This window comes from Amphiura filiformis, chromosome 7 (assembly GCF_039555335.1).
Source record: "Amphiura filiformis chromosome 7, Afil_fr2py, whole genome shotgun sequence".
Taxonomy (NCBI): domain Eukaryota; kingdom Metazoa; phylum Echinodermata; class Ophiuroidea; order Amphilepidida; family Amphiuridae; genus Amphiura; species Amphiura filiformis.
Genome location: NC_092634.1, coordinates 21,537,051 through 21,559,456, shown reverse-complemented (window position 1 = coordinate 21,559,456; position 22,406 = coordinate 21,537,051). Strand labels below are relative to the sequence as shown.

The window sequence follows — 22,406 nt, the reverse complement described above, 5'->3', positions numbered from 1 at the left end:
AAGCAAGCTGTCACGGCGGTCAGCAAGTGTAAGGTAATCTTAGGATGCACCATTAGACTTCACGGAGGGGTTAGGAAGTTGGGGTCAGGGCAGTTTTTGTTCAGCGTCAACGTTTTTTTCACCGCCAAAGACAACAAGATTTTTTTTTGCACTAAATATTGCCCAGTTCTTCCTAACCACTTCCTAGAAGTCTAATGGTGCATCCCTTAGATCATAGATGTATCAGACAGCAAGCACAGAGCCTGTTTAAGTAAAACCTCCTATGTAACCTCTTGGCAGTTTTGTTTTAAACATGTTCAAGGGCCACAAATATATAAGAGGTTTTTCCTGCCCAACAACGTAATGTTGCTTTGAATTATGGGATTGCATCACTTCCTCTTCTGTGCCATTGATTGGGTACAGTACCTTACTGTGACCTGTCAATCACTAGTATTGACATATGTCAATCATGCACCTGTTTTGTCTATTTGTCTTTTACTCTATTGTCTTCAGGCTATTGTTCCTTCATATACCCTCCCCCTCATCTCCATGGGTGGATGCAGAATACTGATATCATGCATTTTCCTGATGGTGCAGGCAGTGAATATTTCAGCTTTACATCCAAATTAAATGGCTTTCTGTGGTAGTGTACTTATCATAACTTCTAAACAGTGCTTAAGTTTCTCAACTGCGCCAGAATTTTTCAGTAGTTACTTTCATAATCTGAAATAGCATAGTTCCTTCAGATCTGGTTGGAATTCAGTGGATCTAGAGCAGGAAGTCTGAGGATCAACCACAGTGTCAGAGAAGCTCAGAAAATATATCTGGTCTTCACTTTTGTGTTCAAATATGTTGGTCTAGTAGGTCTATTATTAATCGCCTGTTTACAAAAGTTCCCCAGGATATGCTGGCTTTGAGATCTTTGGATATTCTGAAGACACTTCTTCATCTGATGAGTGATACCATGTTTCTTACTTCCATGGTGACACTAAGAAGGCATTTTTAGTCAGTTCAGCTCAGTTTTATTTTATCAAATTCTAACCATTTTCTCAGTTTTAGCTCACTATTTTAATCAACCATGTCCCTGCTATGGGTTGTGGCCTTATGACCAGATCACAAAGCCTGTGGCTCGATGTTATGCTCCAGACTTCAACATAGCATGACCACCGTGAAGTCATGTTTTCATACCATGTTTGATATCCTGTCATGTAGAGATTCTAAAAACACTAAATAACCTTTCCAACAATATGATATCTTACAAACTCAGAGCAATTTGATCATATTAAAGCTAAATTGGCATTCTTATGCTTACAATTCATCTCTTCCGAGGCTTTTGCAAGCATTAATTAAACTACAACAAAGAATAATGATTAAGCATCATTAATTTAATCTTGTGCGCTGGTTTGTAATGTTTGATTGTTTCTAAGTTCCAGCGTATGATGCGTAAGCCTCTTCCCTTGTTTGATATTTACTGATTGTATTTGACAAAAGTATCAGCAGTATCCTCACATATTTCACCCTACCATTCATTCATCTTTCCATGGATCATTTCCTACGAATAGACATCTTCCACCATCCACATCACCACCAGCTGTCAGTATCATACCAACATCATAGGAATCTATCTCACTCTATCCCTCCATCTCTTGCTATTAGGTCCTGGTTCGTGCTCAATGATCCTTTCACAGAATTTGATGTGAAAAACCAACACAATGACTATCAATTATTTATCGCATAGAAAGTGCAGAGTATAAATTGAATATATGGTGCAATAAGATCTTTGCAATTTTGTTGCTGCCAAAAAATTGTGTCAGGAAATGAGTTTCTTTGAGGCTTTACAGTCTCCTCCTTTCAACTTGTCCTCCATATCTCTTTCCCTCTCTCCTACCATCATCATCCCCTCTCTTCCTCTATTTCTCCTTCCCTCTCTTGCCCTTCATCCTTTTCTTCCTCCATACATCCTTTCTTCTCTTCTTCCATAAGTTCCATCCCTACTTTCCTATCATCACTTCTTCCATCTCCTAGTCCTTTCCTCTCTTCCTCCATCCCCCTTCATTCTTGTTTCTCCATCCCTCCTTTCATTATCGCTTCCTCCAGCCACCCTTCCACCATCCTCTCCTTCCCTCTCTTCCCACCCCTCATTCCCTCATCTCAAAGCATTTAAGTCAAAAATGCATAAATTGGACTGTGTTCCTTTAAAGCAGTAATCAGAAAAACAATCGTGATCATCAGACATTTCACACCCCACCATCCACCTTACCCATCTACCAGCCAGTTATTTCCCTTCATCCAAGCACATCAGCGCCATATGTCGGCATGCTTTACCCCCATATCATCAGTCTCCATCTCTAGTCCTGTATCTTTCTCATTAGGAACCAACATGTTTTCTCATCTCATAGCAACATTGTGATACAATACATAATTTGTGCGTGTTTGCCTCGTGAGATTTGTGTGAGCTGAATGAATTGAACTAGTTTTCATGCTCCGTACCTCGGTGTCTTCATTAATCCATGTTATCAGTACATTTCAAGATGTGCTGCAGTGTATTTAAATATGGTATTAAGAAAAATAGAACCACTGGGAGTTGAAACCATAATTTAAGCATTCTGGATTTCTTTTTAAAAGGAGCATCTATTCAAAAATAAAAAAATTAAAATACCAACTTCATGACTTACCAACTTTTATCAACTGTTCTTGCTTTTAATGTATTTAACACTAAAACAAATGTGCCTATCATAAACAATATTAAATCTGAATAATGACAATTACCCAATTTCTAAATGTAACAGTTAGAAAGGAATCAACATTTTTAAAATGTTAGGAGTGCAAATCACAAAGTATTAAATAGGATAGTTCTTTTGCTGTACTGTATTTGTTCAATTAAACCCATGCCCATATAAGCGATCATGGGCCTGAAACATATGGCACACTAATGATGATGGTCGAATATTTTGCCCCATTTTTTACATATGCAATATGTAAACAATGTAAAAAATAAGCGCCCACCCAAAATGACTTTGTTAAGCGACCCGGGCAGTTAATGAAACAAATACGGTACATGTCAAATATGTATTTATTTACATAACACCCTCCTCCTTTCTTATTATTCTTATGTCCCTTAAAATTACTTTAAGAATTTCATTACGACTTGAATAAAAACAAATGGTTTCACATAGAAAACAAGAACTGTCTTTAAAAAAGACAATGCCACAGATGAAGATCATGTTTCATAATAATTTGCATTGATAATTTTCTGGGATACTGGTAATAATATTATGCTTTGTGTACGAGAATGGGAAGTTTCAAAAAGAAAAAGAAATACTTCAATTACTTAGAATCACTTTCCCTATCTTACCGGCAATGGATTAATATTTCACACCCAATACCAAATTACATATTTCAAACCATTAATGCAAACATACATATTTGTTAGTCGAAAACACGAGTAAGATTCAGTATTCAAACAAAGTGAACATAAGTAAACATGTGCAGAATGATAATGCAGCACATTATATTAGTAATGGTATGAGGTGCAGGTGCAACTTGTAATGACTTGAATTACATGAAAATGTAGATATCCAATATTGAATGTAATTTGAATCATACCGAGTTATTTGGTTAATGACATCATTGAAATTTGTTCAGAGAAACATGCCATTAGTAACAGCAAATTAGAAACATTAAAAGTAAATATGATGGATGAGAAGAGAAAGAGTCGTTTAGATGAAAACGGGCATTAAAAATTCAACGGCAAACATTAGTAGTTAAAATCGGCAAATACGTTGTGGAATGGTAATGGGTTAGTGGATGCACGATGTAGGATCTGAATTCTCAAATTGATGAAGAATTTCTGTCAAACAATATGGTTGTCAATCTTGATCAATTTTAAACTTTTAAAATGTACAAAGATGAATTTAACCTGTATCACTTTTGTTTTAATTTCACAGATATGTGATTTTAATTGATGTCTAATTTGACAAATGAGATGCCTATTTGTGTTACACAATTGAGAAAAAAAATCAAAGTAATTTTCCCCAATTATAGATTGAATGAACATCAATTTCAATCAAAATCAAATTTGCATTTTAGCACTTGTCTTTTTTCCAGGTTTCGGAGGGCTTTTTGATTGCTTTTTGTTTATTTTTGTTAAATCATTGGAAAATAATTAAAGACATTCTTCCGGTAAACAGGAAAAGGAGTGACAAAAAAATGCAACTAAAAACAAGAGAAAACGCTGCATACCGCTATAGGGGTTTCCCACTTCTGAGACAAACTTCCTTCGTTTTGGGGACCTAAAAATTAATCATGATCCTTGTTGAACAGAAATATACCAAAATGACAGATGAATCACTGAGATGAGCAACGAGCAGAATAAATAACACTCCAAACTTACAGCTATTTGTACTATGATGCCTCACGGCACTGTGTGAACTCCGGTGTCTACTCCCACCTAACCAGGGTTAAAGGGGTCACATGCAAAGATACAAAGCAGAGCATTGGTTAAAATTATAAAGGTTACAAAATGAACAGGTTATAAATTAACAAAGGTCAAAGGTTGCAAAATAGTCCCAAACAGAAATGTTTGGTAGACTCATAACCGGTGCGATCTTACCTTTCCGATGTTGATTAAGATACTTCTTGCATCGATCCCGAGATGCGGAAAAAACCAATAGTCATTTTGTCCCACATAAATGAATAAATAACAAAAAACCCGCCCGATCCCCCGGTGCACTCACCCAAAAGGTGACGTCACACCATATGATCGCCCCTTATCCGACTTGGGATCCCCTACTCGGACCAAACTTGTAGGGGTGGCGGGGTCGGGATAATCAACATCGAAAGGTAAGATCGCACCGGTTATGAGTCTACCAAACATTTCTGTTTGGGACTAGACTCAGTACACCGGTCGATCTTACCGCTTCCGATGTTGATTAAGATACTTCTTGCATCAACATCTGAAAGATCGATCTAGCAAGTAACCGGCGGATGGAGGTACAAGATTGGTCAGCATCTGATCAGGGATCGGGCGGCGGTAACGATGGTTTTCGCGAGGTCAGAAAATATTTTCCCCAACGGTCGGGAAACAAAAAGACCACGCGATCACAGACATAAACCTCCTTACTTAATAAGTTTGGTGGTTAAGAATAGCGACACTGGTTCCTACCATGCTGCGTCTTCTGTATAGTCTGAAAACCTGGTACCCGTACACCACCGTATTATGATCGCCAACAATGTCCCGGTAAACCTCCCGCCCGTCTCTGATTACTAACGTAAACGGAAGTATCGTAGAGAAGGGCGAAGATGGCTTCCGGGACACCGCCTGCTAGATCTCCTCAAGGGACAACCGAACGGTATACCCAAGATGATGAGATAGCTCGTGTCGAGTGGGTCGTGGGACGCGAAACCTTCGCGATCCCCCGGACCCCACTAACACCTGGACCAGCCATTGCGACAGCGGCTGGACCGAAAGGCTCTGTAAGGGTGATGAATGCGGTCGTGAGTCCTCGCAAGGCTTGTGTTCGAAGAAATAGTGCTGCAGCGCCTTATCGGACACCCCAGCCTATCTTTGGCTTCAGCCGAACCTTGCCCAACCCTGGGGATTGGAGAGGGACGAATGTCGGTATGCACCGCGCCGCTCAGTAGTCACGAGAACAGAGCGCCCGAAACAGTGTCGCTCCAGTGTTTGTGAACACGGAAGCTAACCTCGAGACCGTGTGCAACTCAGCACCGCCGTCCCGAAGCCAACGCCAAACCGGAAAGCCATCTTGAGAGTTACGTATTTAAGCGCCGCTTTTGGACGGAAGGTCAAAAGGGTGACCCTTAAAGTAATCTAAGACTGTGTTGGGATCCCTTAGGAGGATCACTTTCCTTTTGGTAGACACTCGCTGAACATACCGTCGAGGCGTAGACTAATAAGGTAACCATCGGCTATGATAGTCGACCCGCCTCGAAACCTCGGTGAATGGAGAGGACAGCTGACTTATAGCTGGCCCCAGTGGCCCGCTGAAGTCTTGCTTGGAACTTTTCTGTCAGAAACTCCGGAACTAGCAGCACAGAGGCTCTGCGGGAGCGCTATTTGTCTCATCGCACCAAGCGTAGTATGGAGCCAGACTCTGGCTATACGTCACGGAGGGTAGACTTCCGCTAGCCCGGCGATGAGAAAAAAACAGCTTCTGATGAAAAGTATCCCTCCGCTGCGCGTTCCCTGGTAAGGGCCATGCGGCTAACTGCAGGTGCTCTAGTGATAGACTGGGTACCTCCGCTCCGGGCATCCGGAGTAGATCTGGTACCTCGGGGAGTGCCAGCGGCCTTGCCGCTAGCAGAATGACAATGCAGTCTTCCCACCCGATCTTGGCCACCACCCTCATGAGTAGTGAGATCGGAGGGACTGCATAAGCTGTCATCCCTCCCCAGTCTATGGACAGAGCGTGCACGGTGAATGCTTGGGGGTCCGCGACCCGTGATCAGTACACCGGCAGTGGATGATTGCGATGAGATGCGAACAGATCTTTCGAGGGGTGGTACATCCCTTGAAGATCGCCTGAGCGACTCTGCGAGCAAGGGACCATTCTGCTGGTCCCGACACCCTTCCTCGTGACAGATTGTGCGCGAGGATGCTGGTGACGCCCGCGATGTGTATCGCTCTCATCGTAATCTGCCTGAACTTGCACCACCCCATCAGGTGTCGTGCATGCAGGCTCAATCGTGGTGGCCCGGAGTCCCTTGTCTGTTGGGGTAGGCTACCACGGTTGTGTTATCCGTCAGGACAACGGTATGTGATTCCACGATCACCTCCTCGTAGCGAGGAGGTTGATGTGAAACTCTGTCTCTATGGCCCCCATAGGCCCGAGACGGAGTCTCCGTGGATGTGGCCCCCCCAGCCCCGCTTTGACACTATGGTCGTCACTACGTGACATACCGGGGTGCAGGAACCTGACACCCTGGGTCAAATTGGGCTGATGGGTCCACCACCAGAGTTCCTCTCGCGCGATCTCCGACAACGGAACCGCGGGGGATATTGGGTGACGCCTGGGCCTGCAAGCAGGCTAGAAGGTGTAGTTGGGTAAGCCCTAACGAGAAACGGCAGTACAGTACGAGGTCTACCATACTGGCCATTAGGCCTACCACCTTCATCCATGCCACAGCGGGTTTTGCCCGAGACTCGCCAAGAGTCAGGCACACCGCACCATGTTCAAATCACCCGCCGGGTGAGAGCACCGCGAACCCCTCCGTGAGGGTGATCTGGGCCCCTACAAATAGTGGTGTCTCGTCGGGACCACGCTGGACTTTTTGAGCTGATCAAAAAATCCAGGGTCCCGCACCCTACGGACTATCAACCCCATGAGACCCGTAGTCTTCAGTGGAGTGCGTCCAGTATATGAGCCAAACGTCCAGGTAGCAACTGATGTTGACACCCCTGTGCTTCAGGTACGCTGCCACCGCTCTGACCAAGAGTGTTAAACACCCTGGGAGAGATGGACAGGCGGATGGCGGTATCAAAACTGGTAATTTTGATCCTGTACCTAGAAGCGCAGATGCCTCCGATCTTGAGAGGCGATTGGCATATGCAGATAGGCGTCCGAGAGATCTAGCGATGCTGTTCCCATGCCCCTGATGGGGCAGGCTAGCATCGAGGCGAGAGTCCCCATTCTGAACCTCTTGGGCCTGAAGAACGTGTTCAACAGCCTGCGGTTCCGGATGGGGCTCCCGCCGCCGGTCTTCCTTGGAGCCAATGGCTCCAAGATCACCCGTAGAACGGGGGTAGACCGGGACAATCGCCCGCCGTGAGAAGCTGTGTGATCCCTGTCAGTAGTGCCCGACGCTGGGGGCCGCCTGACGGCACTACTGTGGACCTCTGAAATGTGCAGACGAATGTGGGGAGACTGGGTTGCCAGTCTGTAACCCCCACTCACCACTGACCATACCCAGGCGCTCAAAGAGATGGTTTCCCACCTCTGGGTGAAAGCCATAAGCGGTCGCCCACTGGGAGCTCCCCCTGTGGAAAAACCGCTGAGCCCCCCAGGAATGCTCTGCCTAGCTTCCCCTGGAAGAGCGCTTGCTCTTCTTCGGGGCTTGCCAGCTGTTCCTGTGCTACCCTTGCGCCTCCCAGAAATGGGTGCTGCAGAGGTAGTGGGCTCGGGTAGTGATGGTGGTGCACGGCCTGCTGAAGTCGGAGCTCCTACCCATGGTAAGGGCAGTTTCCGACCTCTTCAGAGTGCTCCCAGGTAGCTTCTTTGCACGGTCCTCCACCGTAGCGCAGAAGCATCCAAAGAGAAAAAGGACCCTGCCTTTCCATCGCTTGAGCGATTGGAGTGGCAGGCCCCTCCCCCCAGCGCTGAGTGGACACCCTATGGGCTAGGCCCATGGAGCTCTCGTTGAGGCTAGCTGTTAGCACCGCTAATAGGCTCACCTCGCGGAAGAGCTCAGATGTTGTCTGAGCGTGATACGCTTGACGACATCTGGGTCCCCCTCGGCTCCCCCCAGGTAGGTCCTGTGGTCCTCCCGCGTTACACGCAGAGGAAGCGTGCAAGCACGCGGCGCCATAGCTCTACTGAGCTCGACAGCCCTCGATATCTACCCGTGAGGTTTGCCGGGAATGAGAGTGCAGGCGTCCCCTGTGAGGAAGCAGCAGCCGAGCATCCTACTGAAAGGATCCCCTGGTCCTCCTCCATGGACTCCCCCTCAGGGGGGGTCCGGAGGCAGATCAGTGCTGTTGCTCCCCTCGCCCGGGGCAGCGGGGAAGGAGACTGTAGTGATGTCACTACCGGACTCAGCTTCCGACTCCTTTCCCTCGCCCACAGTATCCGTATCATGCTCCGATGATGACGGTAACTGAGGACGGCATCTGAAAGCGGGTAAGAAGGCATAACCACTGTGTGGCTCGCCGACTACCTGCCAGCAGAAGAGGGAGTACTCCCGCAAGACCCTGAGGTATCCGCCATGGCACCACTGGGTCCGCATGCTCTCGCAGCCGCCGTCCTAGCGCTTAGCAGCATCGGGCCTACCCTGATCAAGATCTGGGTTAGCCCCATGCCGGCTGGCCTGGTCACCAGCTGATGTTGGTACTGCGTGGCCATCGCTAGGCGACACTTGCCACGGTGCTGGGCCGTGGAAGAAACACCCTGCGGCGGGTACCACGGGCATACCCAGCCGGCAGCTGACCCTGAAAGGATCCGCCACCAGGGTAACCCCATGGTACTGCAGTACCAGCACCGCCTCCCCTTGTTGCCACAGAGACTGTGGCGACTAAAGCGGTGCTGCGGTACCGGTGCGGTATCAGCGTGGGTACCGTGAGGGTTCCCAACTGTGGAACGCTGTACCCTCGCCACGCTGCGTTCCCTGGTGGGGGGATCAAGCTGTGTGCTGGCGTGGTACCGGCGCGGTACTAGCATGGGTGCCCGTGAGGGCTCCGGCTGTGTACCACTGTACCCATGCCTCACTGCGTTCCCCGCAAGGGATCAAGCCGTGTGTATGGGTACCCTTCCATACCGCTGTCCCTTGGCTAGAGGGAGCTTGCCTAGTACCACGGGTAGCTGAGCGTGCAGATACCCCGATCAATCACCTCGCTACCTGAATAGGCAGCGTCAATCAATGGAGCTATGCCCTGTTGATTTGACAGTGATCGATCAAGAGAGGGTAATTGACCCATTGACGGTAATGGATCACCCACGCTCCGCTGGCTCTCGAGGACATAAGTGGGTTGTTGATCAGCTAGGCTGTTCAAGCTACTTACTGTACCCTCTAGAGCTTCGCCCAAGGTCGCTGTGTGTGGCGGACCACTCACGGCAGCTATGGGCGGGTGCATAGCGGCTACCACTGCAGTCAAGCCGTAGCTCGCCTTTGTAGCTGCCACCGAATGCACCTGGGTCGCTGTCCCGTGAGAGACTGCGAGCCCAACCCCTGAATAATCGCCAGCCAGTCCCTGTGGACAGCCAGCAGCTATTCTAGGGCCCAGGGTATCACTCGGCGGTCCCGCTATGGAACGCTGCCGTGTGACAACCCCAGTTGGTTCTGCTAAGACTACATCCACAGCGTTAGCCGCGGTATCGTCTCTGCTGAACCCATGCATGCTAGGGTTCAACCCAGGCAAGCCCGGGGTACCCTTGCATGCTGCCCGTCGCTGGCTACTACTGAGGCTGTTTGAGCCCGTAGATATGCCTGCAACAGACGGGTGTCCTCCTGCTAAAAACCCGTGAGGATTTTCGCTAGAGGACTGGTATCCTCCTGCTACAAAACCCGCTAGGGTTTTCGCTGGTGGTTACCGCTCTGCTGCCTGCTACTTTGCTCCGACGTATAGTCAGTGCTTTCGCTGGCTGCTGAGCCTTTGGACGCGCTTAGCAGTCCCGAAGGAACCGCCTGCTTGTCCGGGACCGGAGCCCCTTAAGCAGACCTGCCATGACCCATAGGGGCTGTCACAGCAGAATCTACCGTGACGACTGGTATCCTCCTGCTGCAAAACCCGCTTAGGGTTTTCGCTGGTGGTTACCGCTCTGCTGCCTGCTACTTTGCTCCGACGTATAGTCAGTGCTTTCGCTGGCTGCTGAGCCTTTGGACGCGCTTAGCAGTCCCGAAGGAACCGCCTTGCTTGTCCGGGGACCGGAGCCCCTTAAGCAGACCTGCCATGACCCATAGGGGCTGTCACAGCAGAATCCACCGATCGACCTTACCAGTGCCCTTGGTAGATTTCTTCTTCGTCTTATGGCGATGACGGAGCCTATCCCAATCGCAAGCTGGAACTCGGAGAGTCCTAAGCAAAAGAAAGACATCTAGAAGATCGTGAGCACTCCCTGTGGGTGAAACAGAGCGGGTGTGGGTCCCGCCTCCGTCACCAGGGAAGGGCAAGCCCGACAGGGCCGAGGCGGCGAGGAGAAACTGGGGAGGGGGCACTACCCCCCAACACGCGACTCAAGCCCAGTAAGCAAACCTGAGCACGGAGGCTGGTCGCTAACGTTAGTGGTAAAGTAAGGACTGGCTAACTTTATTACTAAAATGTCAGACGGGTCCCTACCAATCCCCACCGTATGAATATCTGATTAACTTCGCTTTATTGGACGGTAATGAAGACATAACGATAGAGTAATCACCCTAACATAGCAACAATAACCTACCGTACATGAAATACAATGTGTATGTACAAACATCTATTGTAACTTACAGGCTGCAATGGTTGTTTTACGTGGGAAACAAAATGAATGGCGCCAACGAAATGCGCCATTTTGAATTGCTCGTGTGTCCCGTGATACAAACGGAGGCACGATATGTAGCTAAGTTTTGGATCGTTTTTTGTCACTTTTTCGCCAGAAAATGCCGTCAAAACTATCCTCAGTCGAACAATACCGGTTTGGTTTTACCTAAGGTGTGAAACTACAACCGTATATCTCGCCTTTGGTCGAGAAATTGATACACAGTGCTATGAACAATCGATAGGCACGTCTGTGTCAGTCGGAGACCAAGGAGGATAAGGGATTTATCATATGGTGTGACGTCACCTTTTGGGTGAGTCCACCGGGGATCGGGGTTTTTTGTTATTTATTCATTTATGTGGGACAAAATGACTATTGGTTTTTCCGCATCTCGGGATCGATGCAAGAAGTATCTTAATCAACATCGGAAACGGTAAGATCGACCGGTGTACTGAGTCTAAATGCATGCAATTGCAATAAAAAAACTGGTAAATACAGTGAAATAAAATATAATATATCATAGGTTACAAAAAATCTAAATAAAATTAAACAAGTTACATGCAAGCAATATGGCAACACTTTGAGTTCAATCTGCTTTTAACAATGGAAAAACAAAGGAAAATAAGCTGGGTTAGGAAAGCAAAGAATAAGCAGCAATAACCTTCCGTGCTATGGTAAATGGTGGTGAAAATATCAACGGAATGTCCATGATTTTTTCCTGAGGGGGCTCAGAGGGGTTTTCAGAGTTTTGTGGGGCTTATTGGTTAAAATTGCCAAAAAACGGCTGATTTTACATGATTTTTAACAAAGTGCGGGGGGGGGGGGGCTTCAGAACCCAAAGCCCCCCCCCCTTCCCCCCCAACCCGCCACTGAATATTGTGGTTCAAATGTCTGATTAATTGGTAACATCAGGGTGCCTAAAATAGAGGGTTTTGAAAAAATCCTTCACAGTTCTAGGAAGAATCTGCTATTCCAGGGTTCTTCTAAGTTTTATAATATAGTATGTACTTTATGAGGGCAGCATAATAGTGTAACAGTAAGCCACCGGCCACCTCTAACTTTGTGGGAGGTTTCTTGACAGTTACAAGCCTACCATATCAATGATCACAACTAATGATCATTCAAAAAGTTCCTAACAATGTAACCAAATACCGAAAATCAGATCCGTTGAACCTAGCAAGGTCGTACAATGTAGGTCAGAGTACTGCGCCCCTAGCATCAAGGCACGGATAACTCCCTATCTGTCATTGTCACTACATTCCCTCATCTGCCCTCTCTTTTGTTTATTTCAGTTGGTTGTACCCTTATTATGGCAAAATGACCCAAACCTACATATTTTGGGTGATTTTGCTTTGAAATGTTTCTCAAATGTCTTCAGTTCAACATAGTTTGATGACAGCTTGAGATATGGGCCTATCTACTGACATTAATGCCTGCATCAATGCAGGTGGCATTGAGAACATTTTGACTTCTTTGCACCTTCTTTTGGTAAAAAATATTTTACCTTATCACATTTATAAAAAGTAATGTTTGCTTCCACCAAAGCACAAATTCAGTAAGACAATGTTCATCTTTTCAAACAAATCTTCAAGAACTTTATAATTGTCATGTCAAAATACATTCAATTTATTAATTCCACGATCCTTTATTTTATATTATAACAGATTAGATTTTACACTTTTTGCACCTTGATGAATTCTAATGCCAGTTGTTCTCCTCCACCAATCTCTCAATGAGAGCCTTTAATCTGGTTTTATTTTAAGAAATGTATTTATTTACATGTCTGTTCAATATTTCCTTTCTCTTCATCATATAAGTGTCATTCCTATAGAAAGGTCACCATGCACACTTCATGCATCTAGATGTAGGTCACTGAACTCAGCCCTAGTGTATGAGATATTTCAATGTCTATACATCAGGTCAGGAGGTCAGATTACTTCACCTTGATAAAGTCAAGACTGCCCTCTAGGCCTGAGACACACATACCAGGTGGTATTACATCCGGTCATGATACCGATTTGCCTGCTGATGAAGCTTGACTGACTGTGTCAAGACCAGTCTCCTATCATCACAATGTAGATTGTGATACGCACAAAGAATATCTGCATGTGCATGTTCATTGTGCTATTCCATCGAGATATGTACAGTACAAATTTGAATATTCATAGAGTATCAATATTAAATTTGAATATTCATATTCATTTGAGTGTATCAAATTACTGAATTGCTGAATATTCAGCCCATCACACAACCTGAAACCCACTATGCAATGCATTTTTTCAGAAAACCAAGACCCATCATAGAAATAATTTTGCCTTTCTGGGAACTAACAAGCCAATTTGAACAGAGGTCAGAAATTTTCTGCGCAAGTTAAAATAGTTTGTCTAGACCATTTTAAAAACTTTTTGGGCTACAAAGTAGCCTTTTGATGCACTGATAGTGATACGAGCATTAGACAAAACAATATCACAATTACACATAAAATTGTTGACAATTGTAGTAATTTTTTGTATTTTACAAGTCACTCCAATTATTTTCTGCCACTTCAAGATTTTCTGAGGCCTGCCGTCCCACATTCCCACCTTTTTCTATGTCTTGGGCCAATAAATATTATCTCTGGTTTTATCTTGATTCAATAAACAGCAACACATGAACAAATGATGAGGAACATTTTGACACCTCATCATCATTATCATGTCATCACATAGATCTATCAACCATAGGCAAACAAGAAACAGAGCTATATGTATCACTATCAGGTAGCAAGATTACGTACATAAACATCTCAAAAAAAGTAACTAACCCCCCTTAAATAATGGCCATTATTCAAAAAGGGGCTATTGTATTGAAAATCTGTCAAATGCGTTGGAAGCAGAATTTATTTCTGCGCATTTTGACACCTCATTTGATACGATAGCCCAGAAAACAATAAAATACCGGTCAATTTAATGTAATAAGGTCCAGATTTGAAAGTTGCACTTACATACAAATTTTTACAATACAAAAACACTCAGATATCATTACACAGGTTTCCTTCCATTACACTGAATGCAAAATCAATAGAATTTACTGCAACTTTCAAATCTTGGGCTGCATTGATTTAAATGTACGCTGTGACGTCAATATTTAGTCAATTGCTACAAATGAGATGTCAAAATGTGCAGATATAAATTCTGCTTCCAACGTATCTTACAGATTTGTAATACAATCACCCGTTTTTGAATAATTGTCATTATTTAAGGGGGGTCAGTTACTTTTTTTGAGATGTTTACATTACAAACACTACTTCTGCTTGAAGAATTACTAAAATTGGTGTAACATATGAACATCTGATGAGTCTTATCTATTAAAGATCAACAGGCATAATAGAAAAGTCACTTCCCTTATTTTTTGGTTTGTATCACACCCGGGGTATCACATTGTTATGCAATTAGTTGCTACCATTTTTTTAAACACTAACAAAACCAAGTTCTTTCAACCTACTTCTCTGACCAACTTAGATGCCCCCCAAAACTCCTGAACTTCCGAACCAAGATTGTATCAAATATTCATTGCCTAGTCCCTATGCCCTGCGACTCTCATCTATAAAACATTCAATCTGCTCACTATCAGCTGCTTTCTATCCTTACCCGGTACTCAATTTAATCCACAATATACGTAAGATGGGCTCTATGTCAGTTACCTCTTTACTTCACATTATCCACATTTCAAGGCATAGCCTGCTTTTTTTCGCCCATTCCTTTTTTAAAGGAATTTTTATTTTAGTCAGGGGAGGGTACAATAAAATATTTCTTCCCGGTTTTGGTATAATTTGGCCCGGTATTTATCAACATTGGAGGATGTGTATGTACCAGTATCTTTTTTACAAAAAGTATTTCTACTTTCAAAAAGGGCTTTATTGGAAAAGTTTCTCACTAAAATAGGCTACTAAAAAAAGAAACCCTGTTCTACAGGCGGACGGACCTTTCAAGTAGGGTCGGTCGGTCAGCCTTTTTATTTTTTTTTGAATGACCCAAGAACAACAAAATCTGTAAATAATTTGCAATTTGAAAAAATACAAAAAACTATTTTGTTCCTGAAATTTCCAAAATTTGGGTCGGCATTCATTTGTACAGGAATTTGTTCAAAATATGGGTCGGTCGGGCCCATAGAACAGGGTTTTCTTTTTTCGTCGCCTTAGCGTTTTTGAGATTTTCTCTTCTTTTCCTTTTTTCTCCTTTCCCATTTCCTTTTTGTTTGCCTTCCTGATTTTCTCTTTCGATTTTTTGTCGGGGGACATCCCCCCTCGCTGGCTATGCCACTGACAATAATTGCATGGCACATTTAACATAGATAGGGGCAATATTCCAATATCTGTGGTTTTACTAGTCTTGAATTATGACAACATTAAAAAGCTAATATAAATAAAACATTCAAATCCGAGAAACCATGCAAGTATGCAAATTAGCATGATTAGAAGTACAGGGCACTGTGGCCACTGCTCAAGTTTCTGGGCAAAATTGTTGAAAACAAATTTACTATGAAAGCCTCTTCAGGCAAAATTTAGAAATACTTTGAGGGAGGAGCAACAACATGAGCATTTCACGAAATAAAGTTCATCAAAGGACATTAACCATCAAATATGGAGAAATTAAAACCAATGTAAATACTGAAATTGGTTTATCTCTGTTTTTGCCTCAAAACAAGAAGAGTATTGATCAATGTATCTTGCCCCCGCATGTTTGATAAATCTATTAAAAACATGTCTGAAGATTTTTTTTCTTTATCTTTGCATTGGCAAGTTAGTGAAAGGAGAGGATTTGAAGAGGGCAAAATCAAAGAGTCTGTTGCTGGGAGATGAATAATAAAATGGTTCACACAGCTTGCTATAAGGGTCTACAATCTTGTACATCAGCCCCTCTATTCCTTGTCTCATTAGACTTAATATTATTGGATTTATGGCTCCAATATATATTGGTATTCATACTGGTCTACTGTAAAATGAAAATGTTTATGCGTATTTTTTTTTGCTTTGCAGATTTTTAACTAGTTTGTTCTCAAATTTGCATATCTAGACCTATACATGTGACGTGAACATTAATTCCACATTTTTATTCTTGTGGTAGCTGCATTGAGTGTGAAAATAATGTTCCCCAAAATGTCCACTTTCTCAATAACGTTTCTTTCCATCAACTTTCTTTTTACCACAGGCAAGGTGCAATGGTGTTAAAGCTGATGTAAGGAGTGACATACTGTATCAGCCTGTTTTGAATACATAATGAGATTCATTACTGGCCTGTTTCATGTATAGAGCGAGTGTTATCGATTGGTAATAGGAATTTATGCCCTAATGTTTGTAATTAATGAATCAATTATTTTAATACTCACATTATTTAAAGCTTGTTTAATTACTTAAAGTCACAACATGTTTGGAAAAAGGAAGCTTGGTTATCATTTAGAATACCTCACCAATTTGATAATCACAAGTGCATGGACCCTTCGTCAACAGTCCCATTGATAACCTATGGTGGTAGGGAATCCTAAAATAATTCCGGAACCTTTTCTACTAGCTACAATGACATTTTGGTCTACATCCTAGATCAGATTTAAAAGATTATTAAAATCACATGTTTTGATTATTAATGTTTTGTTTTTGTTGTCTTTCTTTTTTCATATGGTGGATCCACAACAGCCATACAATACAATTAATGAAATTTATTTCATTTCATTTCACTTTTATGATTAGTTTGGTTTTATAGGTGCAGTTGTATTCCATTTTAAATTTCTCATATGAAATATGCACCAAGTATCTTCATTTTATCTCAAAAGTGAGCATAGGAATTGTACAAAACACACCACAAATTAAATTCTCCCCATCGGTGCCTACTTCCTAAGCTTTTGGATGTTGCCCTTTATTGATATGCACCCATCATCTTCATGTTACATTCCAAGTGAAGGGGTGAGCAAATCGCTTTAAAAACCTGCCACACAACCAGCATAATATTACCAAGTCTAAAGCCAAGTTGAAGTCCAGTATAAACATCAGTAAAACCTATAATGGATTACTAATGCCTCGGAATGCATGATAGTCCTACAAGTCAGCCTCATTACCCGTCCCTATCTGTTTATAGATGAGCCGCAAAACAAGACAGGACTTTTAAACAACGAGAACCATGTGTGGTTCCTAGTGTTAAGAGGCTCCAGTTATAGTCTGAACAAAACCTGGTAAAGGAAGATTTCATTGCTGTAGGTTGGACTAAATGTGGGATGACAAATGGGTTAACACAGAATGACAAATTGGTAATGTACTGTCAGTCAAGAGGTCTAGATGCAAAGCTTTATAGTTTTATCCCAGGTCACAGAGTTCATTGTCAAAGTACTTCTGAGTTCTAGAAATCTGGTCTTGATGGTCGATGCAATATCATTTACCTTTTATATTGCTGTGTTATGATGATGGTAAGTGCTTGTCTTGTCTGCATTTGATCTTCAACAAGTACCTTGAATATAAATATTGCTAGCCTTCCTTCCAGTGCTTTACTTTGCTCAACAGTCCACTGTGCAGCCCTCGAATTAACCCACGGCACCCATGGCATTTTGCCGTGGGTGCCCATCCCCACTGCCGTAATGCCTTCAAAATATGTGCTTTACCCAAGGCAGTCACTTGCCGTGCCCTCTAATGAAGTTGCCGTCGGTGCCCCAGCCCTGCCCCTTCATTATTAAATCATCTATCTATTGTTTGTGTGTGTTTTCTTCACTTTTGAGAAATTGCCTTGGTGCCCTTCTCCATTAACAACAGTTGCCATGATGCCCTCTTGAAATATTACAAACTGCCATGCTGCCTTGCCTTTTCAGTGAAAATCCAAGGCAATTTTCAACTTGCCCTAAAAAAGTTGCTGTGCCCCTTTAGATCCTTAATTCGAGGGCTGCCACTGTGGCCTAAAACTTAGAGTTGATCTAGCTAAAAAAAAACGGACCATACTTACTGAAAAAAATCTGAAGAAATTCTACCTAGAAAAGTGAGCTTTTCTTAAATTTTCTAAGCATAATTGGTGCTTTTATAACCTAATGAATACAATAATCTACCAATTTACAAAGAAAACTATCAAAACCATTAAAAATCCAGATGTGTAAAATTATACAAATGCTGTGGGCTTCAAAAAAACCTGACACCTGACTAGCTTTATTCAAGTAATGAACAATGCACTTTAAGAAACAATAAACCTACATACCATAGACACACCTAGGACTCATGGCCTATGGCTCTTACGGTGATTAATTTACCCAATTCTGACACCAGAGAATGTGATCCTCAGGTGTTTATGGTACAGATTCCATTTATTCTCATCCACACAGAATTAAGAACCAGATCATCACGAGTAGGTTTTGGATTAAAACAAATGCTGCCCTGTGCAAGTCAACTCATCTTCAAAGAGAACCTGCTTCACAATGCCATGACATAAATATTGCCATGTTCTAAAGAATTGGGAGGATCACTAGATATTGTATACAGCCATGTGTTATACTCAAAACTACTCAAATATTAACTATTCAGTATTTTTGCCACATTGTGATATTGTCCCAATTTCAGCACAGTCAATGCTGAATTAACGCATAATTTGCTTCTCCAATATTCAAATTTTTCAGTTATCCGGCCATTTCTTGGTCCCATTGTATGTGTCGGAAAGCAAAACATGCCAACACATGTTTCAAATGCAAATACCTTCATCTCTTTCAAACAAAAATAACAACCAACTATTCGGGGTAACAAGGCAGCTTTTGCACAAGTTGGCCTGCCATACCTTCTCAAAAAGATCAGGAGGTGTCACAAAATGGGATGATTTCATATCACCAACATCATTCATGCTCAAGAGTCAACAAGGGTCAGATGGTGCATACCACTTCAATATGTAGGTGAAGGAACTCTGCCCTTGATGATAGGGTTCTCTGCATATGTTAAGGGTCATCAGCAGAAGATATGTGGGGATCACAAGTCTTCATGCTTTAGGTGTTTTTCAGTATTCCTCACAAACCTGAATTTTGCCCTGATTCAGTAAAGATTGAATTTTAGTAGTTTGGTTCAACCATGGTTCAACTGAAAGTATTCCTATAAAAAGCATGAAATGTTCGCATGTGAGAACGTTTCCCAAGTGACTTGGATTCATGATATTTTCATGTTTGCAAATCTTTCCCTTTCAATTTCATAGGCCTTTAAGAATAAGAAAATTTATCAGCAGCAAGATAAAATCATCATATATTGTTTTGTTTTAAGAGGGATAGAAGTAAAATATTGTTTTACTAATCTTTTTCCCAAAGCTGCATTTCTTTACATTTGTGGATAGATAAAGCATGAAACAATGTTTCTGATCACATTTTAAAGAAATACTGCTTTGAGAAGTACTCTTTCAAGAAATGTTTTCAAAGCAAACATGAGCAAATACTTGCAATGCATCACAAGTATTACTTTTGAAAGCAATAAAATAAAATAGGAATTAAAGAACTGATGGCTGGGCTAATCACTTCTTCATTTCATATTTTAGCAAATAAGTCCTGATCAAAGGAAGCTTATCTCTTTCCATATCTCTGCAAGGCAAAAATAATTTTAGGCAACAAAAAAATCCTGTTCTACAAGCCTTGTTCCTCTTTCTGGTAGAGGCTAAAATCGCTAAACCCTACAAAATCGCAGAAAGCTTGAACAATCTGAACAATTTTGTAAACCTTATCTTGATTTTTTTTTAATTTAGTCAAAATCAATCCACTTAGGCAAAAACGGCTGTTTTTACTTTGCTGCTTTCAAGGGCTTCAAAAAGCGAAATTAGTCAGGGATGTAGAACAGAGTTTTTTTTTTGTCATCTTAACCATTTTCTTACCTCTTCTTGAGCTAATTACTGATTCTGTCTCTGTCGTGTCAGCTTCATCTAAGTTGAGCTTCTCTTGACTGTCTCCTGCATTGGCACTAAAAAAGATAAAAAGAAAGACAAAGACCAGAGATAAAATTGTGTCTTCACAAAGGAACACAAGACCTTAAAATTACAAATGAATGTCAACAAATATCCACCAGTCGGTTTGTTTGCTTGTTGGTTTTTTTTTACCGATACTGTCGGTTAGTAATTTTTCATTTGTCTGAAGTTTTAATTTTGTTATCCCTTCGCATTGATGCTTGATTAGGGGTTTCGAGCACCTCCCTTCTGAGTGCTGTCAGGTGTTTGATCTGCCGTTCTGAATGCCCCCCTCCTTTTGGGATGCTAAATTTGGGAGTGCTTGATTTGGGGTTCTGAATGTCCCCCTTCTGAGATTCTTCATTTTAGTCAGTTAAAAAATATGTGGTTAATTGGTTGTTGTTGTTGTTGTTGTTTTTGTTTTTTTTGGGGGGGGAGGGTTTGCAAAATCGATAATTATGTTTATCATTGGTTATCTTCATTTTAGTATTAAAAGTGTATTTGTTTTGGTTTGTCTTTTGTCTTTTTACTACAATGTAGCTGAACAAAACAGACACCATTACCCAGAACACATGTGCAATGCAGCTGATTGGCTGCTCAAGCTGTCTGCGGATATTCACCAACATTATTAAAACCACGCCCAGCTGAAAAATGTTGATGTTTCCAACATACTACTGGTGAAAGGAACTATGATTCTAATATTAACTAATAATGAATTCTTCTTCCAAGTCTAATAACCTTCACAATACCAACATCAATCATTCAATTTCAATTGAGACAGATCTAAACTCCCATTTTCCTCTCTATTTTTACCACCCATTCAATTACAAAACACAGTGAGCATCCAAAACCTTCATGTTTACATAACAACAATTGGTGAATGAACCTGACATTCTGGTACACACAAAAATGACAAATGCAGTTAACTTTTATCACCTGTCACCCCATGCCAAACAAAAGGCATCTCTGCGGGATGAATTACGTACGCAAGAAATCATGCATCATGATGAATGTATGAACTATCCTATCAATAAGCTGTTCTCTCTCATGGAAATCATTTTCATGATAATAATATGCTATCTAATGAATATGTACTGTAAATCATCATGTCACTGAACTTGGAAATCATTTTGTACTTTAAAAAGTACGCAATTAGGTTTTATATCGCGCAATTACATCTAGAACAAAGTGCTTATGTGTCATTATGTTACATAATGGATGAGGATTCAAATACTAATTACTTGTAGCTATCATTAGATGAACTTGAAGCATTGAGAAGAGCTTGTGAAAATTATTTACATTTATGCTATTAATAAATATCCCTTTGGCTATGCACAAAATAAAAATGTGAGCTATATCCATCATTTTGCAATTTGCATTATAATCATGTACACCTGCATGAAACTTTAAACTTTAAAATGTTGAAACATCAAACAACATAAGGGTCGCATATTCAGTTTCAAAGTTATTGTCTCATTTTTATAATTATCTATGTATGGTACAATGAAAGCAAGGAGGTAATCTTTTATCCTCTCAGTGAAGAACAGAAGACCGATAAACAATCTGATGTAATTCAAAACTGAACTACTGAAGATTTTTCAACTCCAGCCTTTACAAAAACAGAGCTATGAAATCAGTGTTACAATGTAGATTCTGCTAATTAATTACGTAGTAAAAGCTCTGTATAATTTTTTGTGAATCTAAGTTTATTTTAATATTTTTTTTAAATTTTGTTTCAGAATTATCTTGATATTTGCTCTATGCACTGAATTTATATCACTATTAAAATCATCTGCGAAAACAGGGTATTTTCTGTACATTTCTAATACTCAAATTTTCAACTCCTGTGATAAGTTCCCAAGTTTTAAATAATTTTCTTGTTAAACTAGATACAAATTTATCACTAATCCACACTCAAACATTTTCTTTATTTTAAAAGCACAGCCTACAAAATCCTACTACACATTTTCCAACATTTTATTTTAAACTTCCAAAAGCCTATTTACGGTTAAACCTTTTATGTCGCAAAATATCACTTAAATACCTGTCATAATATTTCAGTTTTCCAACCGATGCAAATTTGATTACATAAAGCACCAATGCAGATAAATTGCCAATTGAAACATGACAAAAATGACAACATAGAAGTCTAACAACGCACTCACATAAAAATGAAAGGAAAATATAAGTCAATGTATTATCAGTACACAAAAATGGGATGACCTACATGGTGTTTATTAATCCAGAGCGATCTGGATTAAAAAGATCCCGATCGGGTAAATCTATAAATAAATGTGACTATCAATCAAAGTGCGAATTTCAACTATAC

The 22,406-nt window shown here is 41.8% G+C and overlaps 1 protein-coding gene across 11 annotated transcripts in view; it reads right to left on the bottom strand.

Moving 5' to 3' along the window:
* Window positions 1-22,406, bottom strand: part of LOC140156872 (segment polarity protein dishevelled homolog DVL-1-like) — a 186,577-nt gene that overhangs the window by 77,637 nt on the left and 86,534 nt on the right. For 10 of the 11 annotated variants that reach the window (XM_072179882.1, XM_072179872.1, XM_072179878.1 and 7 more), the window contains exons 4-5: window positions 20,009-20,094; window positions 4,373-4,429 (exon numbers count right to left, since the gene is read on the bottom strand). In XM_072179882.1, coding sequence (XP_072035983.1) covers window positions 4,373-4,429; window positions 20,009-20,094 — 143 coding nt within the window. The remainder of the gene's footprint in view (window positions 1-4,372; window positions 4,430-20,008; window positions 20,095-22,406) is intronic. The other variant, XM_072179879.1, reaches the window with a different exon arrangement.